Source organism: Stegastes partitus, unplaced genomic scaffold (assembly GCF_000690725.1).
Source record: "Stegastes partitus isolate 25-593 unplaced genomic scaffold, Stegastes_partitus-1.0.2 Scaffold44, whole genome shotgun sequence".
Classification (NCBI taxonomy): Eukaryota; Metazoa; Chordata; class Actinopteri; family Pomacentridae; genus Stegastes; species Stegastes partitus.
This window is the reverse complement of record NW_007577775.1, coordinates 181,256-199,959: the sequence shown is the minus strand read 5'-3', so window position 1 is coordinate 199,959 and position 18,704 is coordinate 181,256. Positions and strand designations below refer to the sequence as shown.

Here is an 18,704-nt window from a genome sequence, read left to right as displayed (position 1 = left end):
GTCGGCAGATAACGGGACAAGTTTAAAATGCTGCTGAAATGTAGCTCATTATGTTAGCCAGCAGTCACTTCAGAAATTTCCAAGCTGCTGCTCTGCATCACTCCAATACAGATTTCATTACCACAACATTTTCTGACAAACTCACTATACAAATGAGTTAAATGCTACGACTGTGCTGTGAATTGTGTCATATACCCATGTAAAGTGATTTCTCAGAGAGAAACTTACAAGCTACAGAATGCCATGATGTCAACTGCTCTGCTCCATGCCATCAGTCAGGTGCTCTGAGTCTTCTTCCTGAAAGGGGCGTGGCCAGCAGCAGGTGAGCTGCATTTAAAGCTACAGGTACTGTTTAGAAGCCAGTGGTTATACAGGCAGAGTAAAGGGAATCATCTTTGCAGTATTTTGAGCTGAAAAAGGGAAAGACATTCTAGAAACATTCAAGATTTTTTAAAATTTTCAAAAAATTAGTACAGTATGGGGCCTTTATCACTAACTTCCTTCAATCTAAAGAGACACTGACAAAGATTGAAATGGAAAAAATCCAAGTCCATACTTATGCTAATGATCTCAAGCAGTATTGTGTGTTACACACTTAAATACAAAGCTAGTGGATGGATGTCAAATGTTATACTCTTATGACCTTGGTGAAGATAATATTTTAATATTTGACCAGCAGGTGGCACCAGAATAAAGGCCATGCTGTTCTTAGAGCCTCTCTATGATTTTTGAGCACTTCAATGTCACTCTGTATGTAGTATCCAGGAATATATGGCGAATACTTCACTGATTACATAAAAATAACAAAAACTGGTTACTATAAACACACTGCGACCTGAAATATGTCTCTTCCTCTTCTTGACTGCTAAACTCGAGGAAGATATATTTAGGCAAAAACAATGGGTATTTCTGTTTCTTCACGGTAGGTGGGGAAAACCCAATTTGAGGATAAAGCAAAGCAACATAATGAGCAGACAACTGTAATTTTTTCCACCCTGTCAACAAACAAGCTAAACATTAGCGTCTGTGCAGCTTCTGTCTCATGACCGGACTTTAAAGGCGTGTTCAGCTCACTCGGCTCGCTATATAAACCAAACCTCCAACAGGAGCCTCCAAAACCCTGCAGGCCGCTGCTCTGTAGTCCTCTTGACATCCTCTGAATGAACGTGGTGAAGCTGCTCCAAGCTGACAGCAGGACGCACCGCAGGACGCACCGCAGGGCGCACGGCACTCCAGGACGCAGTGGACAACTCTGATCTCACCTGTAAGTCTCACTTATTGGACTCTCTTTTCTCATTTTTAGTTTTTATTTTTTCATCTCATTTAGTATTCTTCACTGTATTGTAGTTTTGAATTATGTAAGAGCAACACAAGGAGATTAACATACCTCTATTTTCCATACTGATGGTGTTCTAAACGACTGACTGCCGGCAGCCCTGAATAGGCCAATTATTCGCAGCTTTAAAGACTCTTTTTGAAGTTTTAAGTGGATTTATTTGTGATTTTACCACGTAGCTGGAATTTTAGAGGCTACTATAATTGCGCAACACCCTCTGTGCACCTGCTAATGTTTGTGTGGAAAAACTGTACTTTCTTAGTAAAATAACTAGATTTCATGGCATGGATCGATTTTACTTAAATGTTGTCCATAATCCTATTATAACACCCCAGGTGGTTAAACAGACTTAAAGAAGTCAGTAAAGTCACTAAAAATGAACTTGAAGCAATTTCCAACATTAGTTCCTTTAAAAATTGTGAACATAACGATTAAATTAATCTGATTGACCTTTGAAATACAACTGTGCATTTTAAAGTAGGTGATATATGCTCCTGTGGCAATGAAACACACACATTCCATCATTATTTAAGACATTAAGAAGTTTTTTCCTGTTCGTCATGAAAATAGTTTCATAAATCTCTCAAACAAAGTGTGCTATAACCTAAATTGTATTCATGACCTGAACTCAACCTCCTGCTCACACAGATACACTGCACACTAATGGTATTGTCCAGCAATTTTTATGCCAAACTTTTGCTTTTCACACCAGCGTGTTTATGTAACTGATATGAAACACTTCCCTCTGCTGCCATGGCTCTGTAAATCATGCATGCCGAACAAAATGATTCATGCTGTTCGGTCGTTTCAGGTAGTTTGAGCTTGTTAATGTGTAACTCAGCTTAGCCTTTGTTTATGATGCAGTAAATAAGGAGTATTATCCACTAACTCGTGTGTGTTTTCGCAGTGTGTATCATCAGAGGATTGCTGCCATGATGGACGTCCCTCCATTCGTCATAGTCTGTCAGTTTATGATGAAGCCGACAAACAAACCCTGCATACCCAGCTAGCAATAAGTCTTTTTTTTTTTTTTTCTAAAGCTGAACTAAAGGGTTCTTTTATCATTTTAGTGATAGAGATTTATTTATAAACACACATTACCTCATAAGTCACCATCAACAATACATTGGCTGCTTTGGTTAAATACTATTTTAAGCAGTGATGGATACAACTACACTAGCAACCCTGGCCACGGCCACCACGGTGGCTCTGGCCTCTCAGTCGGACATGTCAGGATACTTGTGGCTGCTGGTGCTCGGCTTCGTCATCGCCTTCGTCCTGGCTTTCTCTGTGGGAGCCAACGATGTGGCCAACTCCTTCGGCACAGCGGTGGGCTCCGGGGTGGTCACTTTGCGGCAGGCCTGTATCCTGGCTACCATCTTTGAGACGGTGGGTTCAGTGCTGCTGGGGGCCAAAGTCAGCGAGACCATCCGGCAGGGGATCATCGATGTCCGGATGTACAACGGATCAGAACACGTACTGATGGCAGGATCGATAAGTGCAATGTGTGGTAAGCGGTCACACAGAAATGACCTTGTATTGTTCTTTAAGTGAGGAGGATAGCTTTGCACTGGAAGCTCAGACTTAGCTCATGTTTTCAGGCTCTGCTGTGTGGCAGCTGGCTGCATCATTCCTGAAGCTCCCCATTTCTGGAACCCACTGTATTGTTGGAGCTACAATTGGTTACTCCATGGTGGCCAGAGGTCACCAAGGGGTCAAATGGATGGAACTGCTCCGCATTGGTGACTATATCTTGTTTTTCTTCACATTCGAATACAAGTATCTGTTCAATTTGAAGCATAAATGTAGATAGAAGCCCATTAATCAATTTAGCTTCTAATGTCTGTCCATAGTGGCATCATGGTTCCTGTCACCTGTCCTGTCTGGTATCATGTCAGGAATTCTCTTCTACTTTGTCCGCAGATTCATTCTGAACAAGGTAAGCACATTCTTCCTAGTGTGTACGGTTAATAAGTAATTTAAAAACAGCAGCAATGGAAAAAAGTCTTCAGATCAGTATCACATTCTAAAAATACTCATTTACAAATAAAGGTGCTGCATTCAAAAGGATTTTTAAGTAAAAGCACAGATATGTTATCAGCAAAACCTACTTATCAAACATATCAGAAGAAAAAGTACTTGTTCTGGCTCCTGTTACTGGTGTATTATTATACATTGTATTAATTAAAGTTTAGTGCTTTGGCATATTTCACATCTGGGGCCAACTTCTCTAAACGGTCATAAAATAAATCTGATGAGTCATAAGATGATTAATGGGAGAGTAAATGAGAAAAAAAGGTCTGATTTACAAATGATTTATTTAGATTAATTTTGAATGTAACTTTATTATGAATTATAATAAAGTTTGACCTGTGTGATTTGGCTTTTAAACAATTATTTAAATGAAACCATTAAAGAACTGTAAACCTAAATGTTGTCTTTGTTGGAACTGGTAAAAGACATTACAAGATGACAAGGAGCCCCAATTAAACGCTGCTTTTTATAACTGATGATATAGTTGGGAACCACTGGTTTGGTTCCTAATAAGGGACTATGTATTATGAGATTTTTTCATAAGCTTTTAAAAAATGTTATGTTCTTAAAATCTGATTACGTAAATGAATTCTTACCTCCAGCTGTTAATTAGATAAAAGAAAAACAAAAGGATAAAGGGCGCACAGTATAAGTACAGCACCTCAAAATTGTGCCTAAAGGTGTTATTTCACATTTGGGTGAATACTCTTGTTTTCTTGGCGAGACTCAGATGAGAGAACTGCATGCTGAGCACAAAGCGAGCACCAGCAGCCAGCAGACACACATAAATACTCATAAAAGTGGAAAACAAATTGCCTATTGCATATTTACTGCTACAATCTCCCCAGCTATCTCTGAATTAGAAAGTGAATAAGGCTTAAAGTGTAACGTTTTTTTAGAAGTTATGTTTCATGTATGGAATCCCCAGGAGGTTTAACAATTGACCCAGACCAGTCTATTTCCGCAGGCGAACCCTGTACCCAACGGCCTGAGAGCTCTCCCTGTCTTCTACGGCATCACTATGGGCATCAACCTCTTCTCCATCATGTTTACAGGAGCACCACGTGAGTATCACATCCAGACACCACACCTGTACAACATGTGACTGTTGCTTCGTGCACTGCGCTACCACAGCAGCTGTTGAAATCCCTGGAGCAAGATGAGATGAGTAAATGTCACACGATGAACACAGGAGAGTTGATGACAGGCTTCTTAGGACAAAAGTAGGTGACAAATAACGAGGAGGCTATTTTGTACATATGTAAATGCAGTTCATTCGCAGCCACTTTTTTTTTTGTCCCTCGAATTTCTGTCACTCTATATGAAAAACTAAAGGGTTCAAAACTAGGTAATAAAGAGAATTAAGAATAAACACAATAAGAATAAAATAGCTGAGTAAGAATCTAAGTAAGATACAGCTAATAAATGGAACATTTCCATTCCTTTTTGTTTTGTTTGCAGGATTGATCTTATCAAGAAGTCTACTGGCCTGGGCCCTTCACTGAAGGCTGCAGGCCGGTGTGTGTGTCTCAAGGAATTGAACACACCATTACTCCTGCTATGCAAAATTACACCGTAATGCAGCCGAGTGCACTTCTCACACTGATACTACATGCATGTTCTAGCCCCTACATTATATTTACCAAGTCACAGAAAACCATTAGTTTGTGTTATTTTGTTCATTTATAAAAACATAATTTTCTGCCTACACACCTGAGCAGTTATTACCGTTAACACTGCTTGAGTCAGTTCATGTGAATGCTAGCGATGCATTACAGCCACATATTTACTGTGTGGCTGTTTATACGTTGTTAAGCTGCTGTTGCCTTCAACAAAAGCAGGTAAGTTGTGTCATCAATGGGGGATTAAATGTTGCCATGCTAACCTACATTAACTCCAGCAGTAAAAGACAAATATCAGCAGCAGTTTAGCCATTCAGCTTCAACGAGAGAGGACACGTGAAATTCCTAGAAGTGTCCCTAACTAACTGCAGCATTTTATCACTGTGCTGCAAGACGGCTCTCTTTCACACTATCTGATTGGATGAGTGTATCCTCCCACTGATACTCTTCTCTGTAAGAACAGAAATGTTGGAGCACTTGACACGTCTTGTACAGTCTTTAACAAATCACATGACCACAACTGACAAAACAAGACAAGATGGGGTGTTGGGAAAATGACTTTTCTTTCTTGGATACACATAATACTTTAACAGTTGAGCTCCTAAAATAATGTTTTTAAAAAAGGCCAAAGTGTGCAGGAATGTAAAAATTTTTTCTCACTGTTTTTAAAGGAGCAGTACCAGTTGTGGCTGAATGAAAGACACGGTTAAGTTTCTGTTTCTCCTGATGTCCCTGTCTTGTGTGCACAGTGCTGGGTTTTGACAAAGTGCCATGGTGGGGTACGCTGTGCATTGCTCTGGGCTGTGCCTTGGTCACAGCTTTGCTCGTTTGGTTTGTCGTCTGTCCACGACTCAAGAAGAAAATCAAACGTGAGTAAATCAGTCACTTTCAGACTTAAAGTTACAAGTATGAGGACCAACTGTATGCATATTGGTCAGGACTCAAAAACAATTATGGATAAAACTACATAAAATTCTTTAGTTGCACACATTAGCATGTGCTGTACTTGAGTACAGTTTTGAGATACTTGAGGGTTTCTATTTCCTTTTACATTGTTTTATCACTCCATACTTCTATACTGCTGCAATGTGGAAGAAAAATAATGTTTACTTCACTGCAATGATTTTATAACTTTAGTTACCAGTTAGTAGACTTTGAAGACTCAGATAAATAATACAAAATAAATCTGAAAAATACACTACATTATAGATAGATTTAGATAAGATTTTACTGATTTACTACCTGGCACTATAAAGTCAATAAATTAGTCCCAACATTACCAGTCGTAACATTAAGTGACATAAACAATAATTCATTGATACTTGTACCAGATTATTGGTATCACTTCTTTAACTTTAGTTAAGAATCTGAGTCTTTCTTCTTTCCCCTCTGACTTTAATGGACTTCAGGAGAAATAGCTCCTGCTCCCTGTGAAACTCCACTGATGGAGAAGAACCACAGTGAAGCTGCAGTAGCAGAGCAGCCCTCGTTACCTGAACCCCAGACGCCTCCAGCAGACAGTCAGAAGGTGGCTTTCAAACTTGGAGGCTCAGAGGAGGCTGACCTAGACAACAGTGACATAGAAACCAAAGACCTGGATATCCTCAACGGTGAGAAAATATAGGCATGATCTACGAATGTAGATCTCTGAATGTTTGACCTCAGTGCTTATATTGGTGAAGATGTTCTATATCTGACTAGATTCAACATCTGAATGACAGAACATGATTGAATATTGCAGGTCTGAACGGCACCGTTGGCCCCATGGTGATCACTGATCCTCACAGTGGACGCTCCCACACGATCCACAAAGACTCTGGCCTTTACAAAGACCTGCTGCACAAGCTTCACATGGCCAAGGTTGGCGACTGTATCGGTGACAGTGACACAGAAGAGCGGCCGATCCGCAGGAACAACAGCTACACCTCCTACACCATGGCTATTTATGGAATCCAAGGAGATCCTAAATACAAAGAGGTGGACGGCGGGCTGCAGAGGAGATCCAGGGTGGACAGTTACAGCAGCTACAGTTCGGCAGTGACCAGCGGGAGTGCAGCCCAAGACGGGAGTGTGACTCAGGAAGCTGGCGGGGATCTGGCGCTGGAGGAGGACGAGCTGGAGGTCGACCAACCTGCTGTTTCTCTGCTCTTCCAGTTTCTGCAGATACTCACGGCGTGCTTTGGCTCCTTTGCTCACGGAGGGAACGATGTGAGGTAGGAAGGGGTGGTGTTCTTCTGAGGAATTTATGTGCATGAGTTAATTTAAATGATTGACATCTGAATTTTATGTCACTAGCAACGCTATTGGTCCGCTGGTGGCTCTCTGGCTTCTGTACGACAGCGGCTCTGTGATGTCCAACGCACCGACACCCATCTGGTTGCTGCTGTATGGCGGAGTGGGCATCTGCGCTGGACTGTGGGTTTGGGGTCGGAGGGTGATCCAGACTATGGGCAAAGATCTTACCCCAATCACACCCTCTAGGTATGCCACATATTTATATTCTATAACAGTTAAAACTCTGATTTTTCTTACCATCACATCAAACTATTTTCTATTTCAGTGGATTCAGCATCGAGCTCGCTTCAGCCATGACAGTTGTTGTGGCGTCCAACATCGGCCTCCCTGTCAGCACCACCCACTGCAAGGTAATCCAACGAACAACCCTTCTACAAATGCACATGCTCTTTAAAAAAAAAAAAAGTAGGCTCAGTTTTAAACACGTTTTACAAGCATGATATTTTCTTGAACCCTCTGGGCGGATCTACTGAATCACTGTCATGTGAACACAGGTGGGGTCTGTGGTAGCTGTGGGATGGCTGCGCTCCAGGAAGTCGGTCGACTGGCGCTTGTTCAGGAACATCTTCATCGCCTGGTTCGTTACAGTTCCGATCTCTGGGCTGATCAGCGCCGCCATCATGGCCCTCTTCGTGTACGTCATCCTGTGAGCCTCCCACGGTGCAGCCACACCGCTACGTGAACCGATGGACTGCCGCCAACAGCTCTTGTTTGACTCTGTGATAAAACTGTGCTAATAAACTCATTCCAGCTGTTCTCTGTTAATGATTTATATTATATCGTTCGGTGTAATTTCAAAGTCTGATAATACTGTGTAAATGTTTAAAAGACTGTGATCTTGTATATCCTCCTGTATATTTGTATAAAAGCAATGTGTATTAAATCAAATGATTACATTTTGATAGAAAAAGAATGGGCAACAGCCATATTTTACATTTGCATATTTGAAGATGGAGTTGCTTGATTTGAAGGGATTTCAATGTATTTTACTCAACATTAAACCTTTTTTTTGCCACTGATTGTTCTTGATGAGTATGTGTATGTGGGAGGGATGAGTTATAAAAACTGCTAACGAGGGCATCATGATGACGTAGATTTGTGCTGAAATATCCTAATTCAACAACTATAGTTTTAATAAAATTTCAGATTAAGAAAAGATATATACACAGTGGGTAAAATAACTATTGAACACATCACCATTTTTTCCACTTTTTCCCTGTGTCATTTTGCATTATTACACATAATTTATGGACGTCTATGGTCTGATTTCTTCACATGTGTGGATTGCATTATATATAACACAAAAATATATACTGTACATTAATCCTACTTCAAAAATGCAGCTGGTCAATCCTGCAAAGGGTTTATTTTTACAGACCCCACTGGGTGGTGCTGTTGCTGCAGCAGCAACCACAGATAATATGAGCTTTTCCTGTGCTACAGCCACACTGCCCCCCTCAGTCAAGGAAGGAGCTCTAAATGTTCACAAAAATATAACATCTGCAGAAGGTTTAAGTCTGCGTGCAATTTGTTTTTCACATCATCTGTACTTTAAAAGCGATTATAGTCCATATCTTTTAAACCCAATGGCAAAAACCGCTGACAACACTGATTGGACTAAGACTGAAATTTGGAACATTGTGTTACAGTGAAAATAGTTCACACTCCTCTTGCAAAGTATAAAATCACATCAAGAAAAGAATCAATGTAAAGTTGTACATCAAAGTAAAAGATAGCAATGTAAGGTTAAACATATACCTTAAAAACTAAAGTGATTTCTTACGTTATGACTTTATATATGAAGCACGTGTTTTGCACTGATTGTTGAGGTCAGCTGAGTTTCTAAAGTGGCAGTTCTACTTTTGGTGAGCTTTTTACTGTAAATACAATAGAAAGGAAGCAAAGAAAAGCATTTTTTTTACCTTCAAACTGTTCTCCAGAGTATTGAATTCACGCACAATCATTGAATTCAATTTGTGCACAAAATTTAAGCAGCTAATGACAGACTATTATGATTTAGATGCAAATATGAAAGTGTTTCCATGGTTGCTTTGTTTAGTAAAGGTTACCATGCGTAACACTGAGTGTTAAGACTCTCCTTTCAGTACTTTACCTGCTGGCAAGCTGGGCCTTGTGTGGTTTAAATGTTGTCTTTGGAGAAGGCGTGGGTTTCCTCCAGCTGCTCCGGTTTCCTCCCAAAGTTCAAAGACATGCAGTCTGGGTTAATTCGTGACTCTGAATTGCCCGAAGCTGTAAACATGAGTGTAAATGTTTTGTCTGTTTCTATGTCTCAACCTCGCCATGGAGGGATGAGAGGGTTCATGCTTCATACTGCACCGCCTTCTCCTTTCATCTGATCTCTTGTTTTCTCCTTTCTTTTACATTACCTCCACCGTGTAGAGTTGAAATTACTTCTAATCGAAAGCACAACACAGTAAGAATGAGAAAATGAAAATCAATTAGATATAGTGAGACAAAATGCAAACCAAATAAACACAAAGAGTTAGAAAATTAAGTCAAATTACACCAAAAACAACAAAGAGAGGAAAAACTATGTATAAATGTGTAAAAGAATTGACAGTAAAACAAAATACAAAACAAAAAGTGCAAAGTAAACAAAATCATCTAAAAGTTTAAAAAAAAGTACAACATAATAAAATACAGTACAATATGTGCAAAAATATATACAGAATGTTTTAAAATAAAATTAAAATACAATTCATTACAATAATATAAAGTAGTTATATAGTAGTACTTTATAGCTATATAGTAAATTGAAAGAGAATATGATAAAAAAGGCTAATGTGAAAAAACACAATAATAAAATACAGAAGAATTCCTTCATACTGGCACAATAAATTAAAATTAAAATTGTATAATAAATTTAAAGATGACAGCTGTCAAAGGAATAACGTAAATATTAAGGGCATACATTAAAGTAGAACATATAAGTATGAGTAAATAAACTGAAATGCAAATAAAGAAACACAGTAAAAAGGAAACAACATTTGTAATCACAAAACAAAACGTTTAAAATATTTTTAAAAAGACAAAATTAAAACTCATGTCAGTGTCTGAGAATACACTACACTGAAATTTTTAAAAAGCGTTGAAAAATGTAATCAATAAAATAGAACTAAAAAGTATGATCTCTTGAATTACAATACAATGAAATAGTACTCTATAAAATTAAGAAAAAAAAAATTTGACAAGGGGTACAAATAAATGAGAACGACAGAAATATACTGCAACACATAAAGGCAAATATGAATCAAAACAACAACCACAAACAAAACAAAAAGGTATTATCTATACACCACCTAATCCTCACTAGGGTCGCGGGGGGCTGGAGTCTATCCCAGCTGACTTCGGGTGAAGGCAGGGGACACCCTGGACAGGTCACCAGTCTATCGCAGGGCTACACTTAGAGACAGACAACCAAGCACACTCACATTCACACCTACAGACAATTTAGAATCACCAATTAACCTCAACATGTTTTTGGACTGTGTGGGAGGAAGCCGGAGAACCCGGAGAGAACCCACGCTGCACAGGGAGAACATGCAAACTCCACGCAGAAAGTTCCAGGTGTCCTCACCAGGACCTTCTTGTTGCGAGGCAACAATGCTAACCACCACTCCACCTTGCAGCCCAAGCTTAAGTTAGATCCTGTTGAAATCTAACACAACTCAATCAACTAAAAACATGCAATATATATATAAATATCCTTGTAGCAATGAAAACAGACTTCATGGACCCATAAGATGCTGTACTTAGATAAGTAAAATATGTCAGATACATTACATATGAGCCAACAGAAAAAAGGTCAACACAGTCAGCAGATTTGGGCTGATTATTTGAAATGCAATTGTTCATGAGATTTTATGGTTAACCCCCCTCCCCGAGTCCTCTGCAGCATCTCATCTGCTGGCCTATTTAGATGTTTAAAGCTACAACCCACTTCCACCCCCCCAGTGATCAAGTAATAAAGGCTCAGTGCGCTGGAGCCATTCATGAAAGGTCAGTCATTTATCAAAGTCAAACCTTGTGTCAACTCATCAAAACTGCCTAAGAAAGCAGGAAACACGCAGCTAACAAAGTTTTCTGTGTCCTTCCTTCACTTTCTGTTTGTTTTTGCTGATTAGTGTGGATGTTTGTGTTTTTGTCACTAAAAAGCTTTGCAGTAATTCAGAGTGCAGCATTGGACACACAGCTGTTTGATTTTATACTGAAATTCACCTTCCAGATGTAAAAGCAGCCGTTCTAACCAGGCAGTTTTGTTATTTCAGGTAGGTTTTTTTTTTAATAAGAGCTGTTGAGGATGCATCATTTGTTCCTGTCTTTCCACTGTGGAACAACCAGTAAGTCTGGAAAACAGGATTCCAGAGAAGCTTCAAGGTTGTTTACAGAGCGATGACTGTCCTCTTCATTAACACCATCAGGCCTCATGATGGCGCTGTTCACCCAATAACCGACACAGGAGGCTGGTTTTAAAGTGGATGAATCTTCGTCATTGTGGCAGATTCACCACTTCACCAGTATTTATCTGTCCAAGCTTCTTTGTCTTAACATTTATCATGTGCAGAGTGAGCTGTAAAACTGTCTGATGAGCTTCTCTGATTCAGCCAAACTAAAGCAGAACATGAGTTTAACCACAGGAAAACATTCCTTAAATTACAATTTAGTTGTCTGAATTGATCTGATAGGTTTTCTCCTCCTATGTGTCTCAGGTCAGACTAAATGCACTGAGACCATTAAACAGCTTCACATCCCCTTAAAATCTGCAGGTTAGTACATTTTTACTGAGGATGATGCTGACTGACAAACTAATGAAGTCAACATAAACTTCAAACATGAACAATCCTTTTTATGATTTTAGAGCTTTGATGATAAACACAAAGCAAACTATTTATTCATTTGTGTCACAAGTCCACACTGAGTGAATTCATATGCTAGAGATACATTTTTTACAGGATTTTACTTCCATGAGCAGCTCAGGAGAGGACAAAATGCAGCAGATTGGATGATGTTCGCCACATGAATGATTTGTCAGAGTAAAGATCCACTTAGCACAAATTGTGCAGCTATATCTTATTATTTAGTTTTGGATGTGTTTACAGCTGCAGATGGTAAAGTTTCACACAAATCAATTAAAATTTATTCATGAAATCCCTAAAATCATTACATGGTAGAAAATAATGGTAAAGAGATTCAGATCAGACAATTAAATATGATTTATGCAGATTTTACATTACATAAAGGACTAATTCCATTCAAACCCTTAAGTGTTAATCAAGTTCCACCTGAGCTGAGAGAGCAGCTACTGTTGTTACTGAAACGAACTGCATCAGTGTCGGGCAACATGTTTGGAAGGAAGCATCAGTGAGGTAACACTTCATTATATAAGTCCTGCCAGGCACAGGTTTTTATCTCAGGAGTCCTTTCCTCAGAGGAGCACCAGAAACGCAACTGTTCTACCTTCTGCAGGTACATTATTTTGGCAGCAGATGATACTGTTGTTCCATCCAGCAGGACTTAGCCTGAAGCTACTCAGCTGTGTTATGCACACAGCAAACCTTGAACACACAGACCCTGACATCAGTTTAACATGTGTGAGACTTCCAACAGTGACATCATCATTCACCCATGAAGGCATCTATAACGTTTAGACGCAAACATTTGACCTCTCTGCCTGCCTAAAGGTATCATTACACTGAAGGATAACTTTATTACCCTTTTTGGCACTGGATGGATGTTGCAGTGAAAACTGCTGCAAGTCAACAAGTGCTTCAGACCAGCAGTTATGATAATAGCATTATGGATAATAACATCCTCTCCTGCCTAATTCAGTTTAAAAGAGACGCAGCACTGCCCTGCTGAAACCTCATGACATCATCTGATATTAATACAGAGCAAACATTTTACATTCTCCATCTAAAAACATTTTATAGACGGTAAAAGTATAGATCTGGGAGACATACAAGCCTCTTTGTTTAATTATATACACATAAGATTTTTCTGCTATTAAAATAGAGGGCTATCTACTAGTTTGAACACAAAACAACAGATGTTTTTTTTTTAATGGGAAGAGTCATGAGTTCAAACGTCAGTGAAAATAAAATACAGTAACTGTAATCGGGATTTGTGAACGGCTCGTTTTATCTTAATCATTTGGCAATATTCAAACGTTAGTTTGGTTACACTAGCAAGTTCAGCATGTGTTATTAAACATTTATGCTGAGGTTAAAGTAAGGACAACATCGAATTTGAAATTGAGGTTAATCTTAAACAGTGTTTGTATACAGTCTAAAAAGTCACTCAAAGGACATATTCCTACCATTTAATCAAACGTGTGGGCGGTTGTGAGGTTTAAAATAATAAACAAAAAAAATCTAATTTACTGATTTCAATAACCGTGTCAGGTTGCATACATTATTTTAATGGGTTGGGTTGACATAATATTGTTGATCAACTTAATACTGTGTGTAATTTGAACTGAAATTTCTGTGTTAGTTGATTTAAAATTAAAATCAAATTGATATAACTTAATGAAATGGACTTGATGACTAGGATTCAAAGTCCCCTCCACCTTTGATGGCAGAGGAAAAGCTCAACCACCTATACCTCAGTGTAGTTTGTCGGTTTAGCATAATTTTAATAGCAGTTGCCATAACTTAAAAAGATTGGTGCAAAATGTGGTAATTAATTTTATTTCTTTTCAAACATCCAGTCCACACTTTATTTTTTTAGTGTGTATTTCAAATGACTTGTGAGATAAGATACCTCCTAGGACCTCTTTCCTCAGTAGTCGGGGCATCTTCTCCAGTTTAGGGGGGAAATGCCCCTATTTAAGATTTTACATTTATTTTTACTCATGTGTGTACTTAAAGTCTGTTTTGGTTTAACTGCCTTCTAAATGTGTTTATTTCCGCACTGCTGTTTACTCTGCTTATCAATTTCTTCTCCTTCGTGTCTCTAACTCTGATGTTGTGGTTTCTGTGTCTGGTTTGCAGTCTGTGCAATCCTGTGAGCACTGATACGAGCTATTTTAGTGTCAGAGGAGCGTCTGATGTCTCCCTGGATGTAGATTTGTTATGTGAGAATAAAATCGTGCACGGTAATACCGGTGGATTTTTTTTTTTTTTTTTTTTTTTTTTTAAATGCTGGGGGTTTTATTTTGAAACAGGACACCGGAGGTTGCACTCTTTTCTTTCCCGCTCGCGCTTGACACTTTGGATGATTCTATCTTTCCATACAGGTGTGCCTGGACATTTGTTTGCAAGCAGGCGAGGATTGCGTGTTTTACTATGTGAATGCATGATGATGATGCAGCGGAGCGGCGTTTCTGTGCAGCTCGCGCACTGACAACCGAGCAACTGGGGCATGCGTTCAGTGAGCACAGCGGACCAACAAGCTGCTGTAGTCTGTGGCACATTCACGGGAATAAAACGACGTCTTCTTATTTGGTATATACATTTAAAAAAAATAAATAACAACAACAGTGGATTACTGGAGCTGCAGGAGGTGGATTGTAAAAGAGGATCTCAGTTTGAAGGATAAGGAGAAACCACAGATGTGAGGAGGCAGGTGCGTTTCGAGATTCGCACCTTTTTTTTTTTTTTTTTTTTTTTTTTTTTCAATCTGATTTTTCGTCCGGATCCTGTGAAATGCAACCTCTACCTGACAGATGTGTGGCACCACAGCTGCAGCCTACAGGTCTGTATATCGCCACAATCAATCCGAGCGTTTTCCTGTTTGTTTGTTTGGTTTTTTTTGTGCACTGCAAAGATCGTTCAGCCTCCAACACAGAATACTGTTGAGAAATTAATAGAAGCAACAGAGACAGTGTCGCTTGTGAGGCATTCACTGCATCTGAGCAGCTTTCTGTGTAAGTGATCTTCTGTCTGCTGCGATTATAGTAGAATGTGTCTGTTTCTGCACACTGCTCTGTTCCTTCCACACTCATCTGATGACTGGTATTTTACTGCTGAGGCAGCTCACACACTCATATCCAGTTTTCGTTTCTACATTTTGAGTAAACAGAATTCCCATGAGGTGCAGGCCACAGTTGGGGAGGAGGGGGGGTTTGCTGTACCACAGAACAGGTTGTGTCATCTCCTCTGAAGCTGAGAAATAACTCCTGGGATAAACAGCAGTGTTTGTTTACCAGTGTCTCTGTGCTTTCTTGTCTTTTGTTCAGAGAGTGTCTCCTGTCTACCTGCTGCAGATCTGCTGTGGTCGGCGGTGGAGGACTGAGACTCCTACAGCTGCAAATCTCCTCATCAGCAGCATCTGCCACTTCAAACACGACAAGACACAAGGGGACGGAGGCTGCTTTTTGCCTGATCAAAGTGGCAGCTAGTCAAAAAGTACCTGTAGACGATGACTCCGGCGGAGCTGTTTGCTTGACAGCAGCATGAGATAATTGAGGACTGTCATACTAATCGCTGATTCAAGCTTTTTTTTTTTCTGTTTGACGCTGATGAAAATGTTCCAGGGTGTCGTCAGTTGACTGACAGGGTGGCAGTGGTGTTCTAGGACGGGACATAAGCCAGCAGCTGAAGCACAGACACCACGAAGGGGATGGCTCGTCCGGGATCGGGGTTGCTGGTGCCCATCAACGGACTGGGGTACCCGCCTCAGAACCTGGCCAGGGTGGTGGTCTGGGAGTGGCTGAATGAACACGGGCGCTGGAGGCCCTACAGTGCGGCGGTTTGTCACCATATCGAGAATGTACTGAAGGGAGATGCCCGGGGAAGCGTGGTTCTGGGGCAGGTGGACGCCCAGCTCTCCCCTTACATCATCGACCTCCAGTCCATGCACCAGTTTCGGCAAGACACAGGTAAGCAACGTCGAAGTTTCCTGTACAGACGAACACAGAAGTAAACAAACCAGGCAGTTCTCATGTCTGAAATACATCAATAGACTCACTTTGTTTGGCTCGTCTGCACAACAGATGATGTCATATTATCTCTCTGGAACCGGTTACATCCTCGATGTGGTTGCTACACAAATGCTCTGTAACTTTCGAGGGAATAAACAAGAGTCCTGAATGCCCCCATCGTACGCTCTGGGAGGCTCATGCAAATGAGCCACAGGTAGAGCCGAGAGGTGCTGCAACAGACAGAACACGAAGCACAAAGATGACAAAAAGTGTAGTGATTATTTATTCATCCGGGAGAGTCTTTACGCAGCTGCTGGGATGCCGTGACCTTGCCAAAGGTCATTACGTTGGAGGGGCTGTGCATCCATCAGGCAGATGAGGGCTGTAGCTCAGTGCGACACTCCTCCCTCTTCTCAGCTCACTGTGTTCATCTACTGTTGTTGTTGTTTATTTGTTACTTTTGTGGCTTGCGATTGAGTGAGCGGACGCAGTGGTTTCTGCTGCATTATCTCAGTTTATCGAACTTTTTGCACAATGGGAAGAAAACACCTCATATGGAACAATCGGGTTGGAAATTAGAAGCCGAATCGATACCCCGCTATGTGTGAACGACTGAGTGCTGAATCACAAAGTTCTCCTTCAGTTTTCTGTTTTATGTCGGTTCTGTGAGACAGCATGAGACCAACATTATCTTGATTGAAGAATCGATTGCCGCCGGCCACAACATACAGCAAACAGTAAAAGCTCTTGAACTCCCCCCCCTCCTGCTGCTACATGTCGCTTCAGAGTAAAATCCACCCTGCACTGCCTTTGTTTGGTTCACTGTAATTCTCTCTGATGACGGCTACCTTTTTAAACACGACCAGATGTTTTTGTTATGCTCCACCAAGGCTCAATAGACTCTCTGTGTTTGTCTCTGTGTGTGGATTAACCTTCCTGCTGTCCCTGTGTTTGAAGCAAAGATATGGGGGAGGCTGTAGACATCTGTTTAGACCAGCCTTGGAGATTCTCAGCTTTCTGAATTATTCTGCACGATTCAGCTGCACATCACTGTGTTGTAGTCAATTATAAACATATTAGCTATTTATTCTGATGTCTTTGTTAGATGCTCTGGGGGAGCGGGCAGATCATGTCTGCAACAAAACAATGTTTCATCATCTCATTAATGGGGTGAAGTGTGAAGATTACAACTCTTCTCACTTTTAAGTCCAAGGCAGGTCTCTTACTGTATATGAAGGCGTTATGTAACATCAGAGCATCACGAGGTGCAGGCAGATGCACATGGGATACACAGAAGGTGACCTCACCATGCATGGATCTCTATTGTGTCACCTCTTGTTAATTTGCATTCGCATTAATGCATATTCGTGGATTTATCTTGCAGTGTTATGTAAAGTAGAGAACGAGCGGAGTCTTTGGAGCATCTGTCAAACCAATAACCGGCTGATTGTGGGGGGGAAACTCTTAAAATGTAATTAAATATCTCTGTAAATGGTTAGAATCTGCCAGAACACATAGATCTGCACTGAGCAGTAGCTGTATATGTGCTGTCTTCTTGCACTGCATGTGTTTTTCTGCAGATGGGTGTTGCAAAACTGTTCAAGCTATAAATTTTGTGGAATGTGGCAGCGGTAGAAGTTGTGCCTTTTAAAAATAAATATGAGCACTAACAAAAATATATTAAAAACAGCCAGTAATGGATAGACTATGTAAATATGATGTCATTATGCTACAAAAGCTGATGTGAAAGCTACTGAAGGCATTTAAAAGACCTAGAGCCTCATATGGAGAATACATACTACATTGAATGACCACTTTTTGTATTGGTTTTATAGAGCTTATGGTAGGTAACACATGACATATCAGTGTTTTCTGGTTGGAAACTGTTTTCCGATGTTGGAAACGCTGAATATGAACACAGCTGTGTTCCTGAATGACTGTCAGGTGGGTTGTAGTATGAAGAGCCGCTTGGCTGGGCTTCTGCTGTTCTCGTTGGTGTTTTCCCCTCTGATAGAACATAACACAGAGCAGCACATGTGTCGAGGTTGACTGGCTGTGAGATGAGCCACTGAGCCGTTTGTCAGCCATTACCACGGTGCAGGGGCCAGGCCTGACGTTAATCGCCCCTCGTTGTGCCGTTCGGTGTGTTACCTTCCCCCCCGGCTGGGATAAACCTGTCACAGTGGGGCCTGACGGACAGCAGCCCGGATGCCCTCTCTCCCTTCTCTCTGGTCATCGTCTGCACTCTCTGTTCCTGTCCCTAAACGGAGGCAAAACTCCGCCACACCACCACCATCGATCCGAGCTCCCTTGAGGCCTAACTCCCAGGCCGTTGCGATGTTGTCGCACCCACCGCTTGCACAAAAGGCCTTCAGTAAGCTTGTCATAATGTGGATTGTGATGCATCTGTTTCACATCGGATGTTTGCTATATTTGTAGCTCAGCAGGTCACCCGCAGCCACTCGCTCTGTTGCAGGCTTATGGAGCGTCCCTGTGGGGAAACCCCATTTTGTCGCAGAGCCAGTGATCTCAT

At 40.7% G+C, this 18,704-nt stretch overlaps 2 protein-coding genes across 3 annotated transcripts in view; both read left to right on the top strand.

Moving 5' to 3' along the window:
* The first annotated feature begins 1,120 nt into the window (after nucleotides 1-1,120).
* slc20a1a (solute carrier family 20 member 1a) lies at nucleotides 1,121-8,306 on the top strand. The gene is made up of 11 exons (XM_008305887.1): nucleotides 1,121-1,264; nucleotides 2,244-2,846; nucleotides 2,938-3,078; nucleotides 3,190-3,275; nucleotides 4,338-4,434; nucleotides 5,742-5,861; nucleotides 6,402-6,602; nucleotides 6,734-7,205; nucleotides 7,288-7,473; nucleotides 7,553-7,637; nucleotides 7,782-8,306. The coding sequence occupies exons 2-11, from the start codon at nucleotides 2,498-2,500 to the stop codon at nucleotides 7,935-7,937; spliced, it is 1,893 nt and encodes a 630-aa protein (XP_008304109.1). The 5' UTR covers nucleotides 1,121-1,264; nucleotides 2,244-2,497; the 3' UTR covers nucleotides 7,938-8,306.
* A 6,482-nt stretch (nucleotides 8,307-14,788) lies between these two features.
* The window catches only part of dtx1 (deltex 1, E3 ubiquitin ligase), a 52,483-nt gene continuing 48,567 nt past the window's right edge, over nucleotides 14,789-18,704 (top strand). Inside the window, exons 1-2 of one of the 2 annotated variants that reach the window (XM_008305868.1) lie at nucleotides 14,789-15,003; nucleotides 15,515-16,129. In XM_008305868.1, coding sequence (XP_008304090.1) covers nucleotides 15,871-16,129 — 259 coding nt within the window. In that variant the 5' untranslated portion in view covers nucleotides 14,789-15,003; nucleotides 15,515-15,870. Of the gene's footprint in view, nucleotides 15,004-15,487; nucleotides 16,130-18,704 lie in introns of both variants that reach the window. The other variant, XM_008305876.1, reaches the window with a different exon arrangement.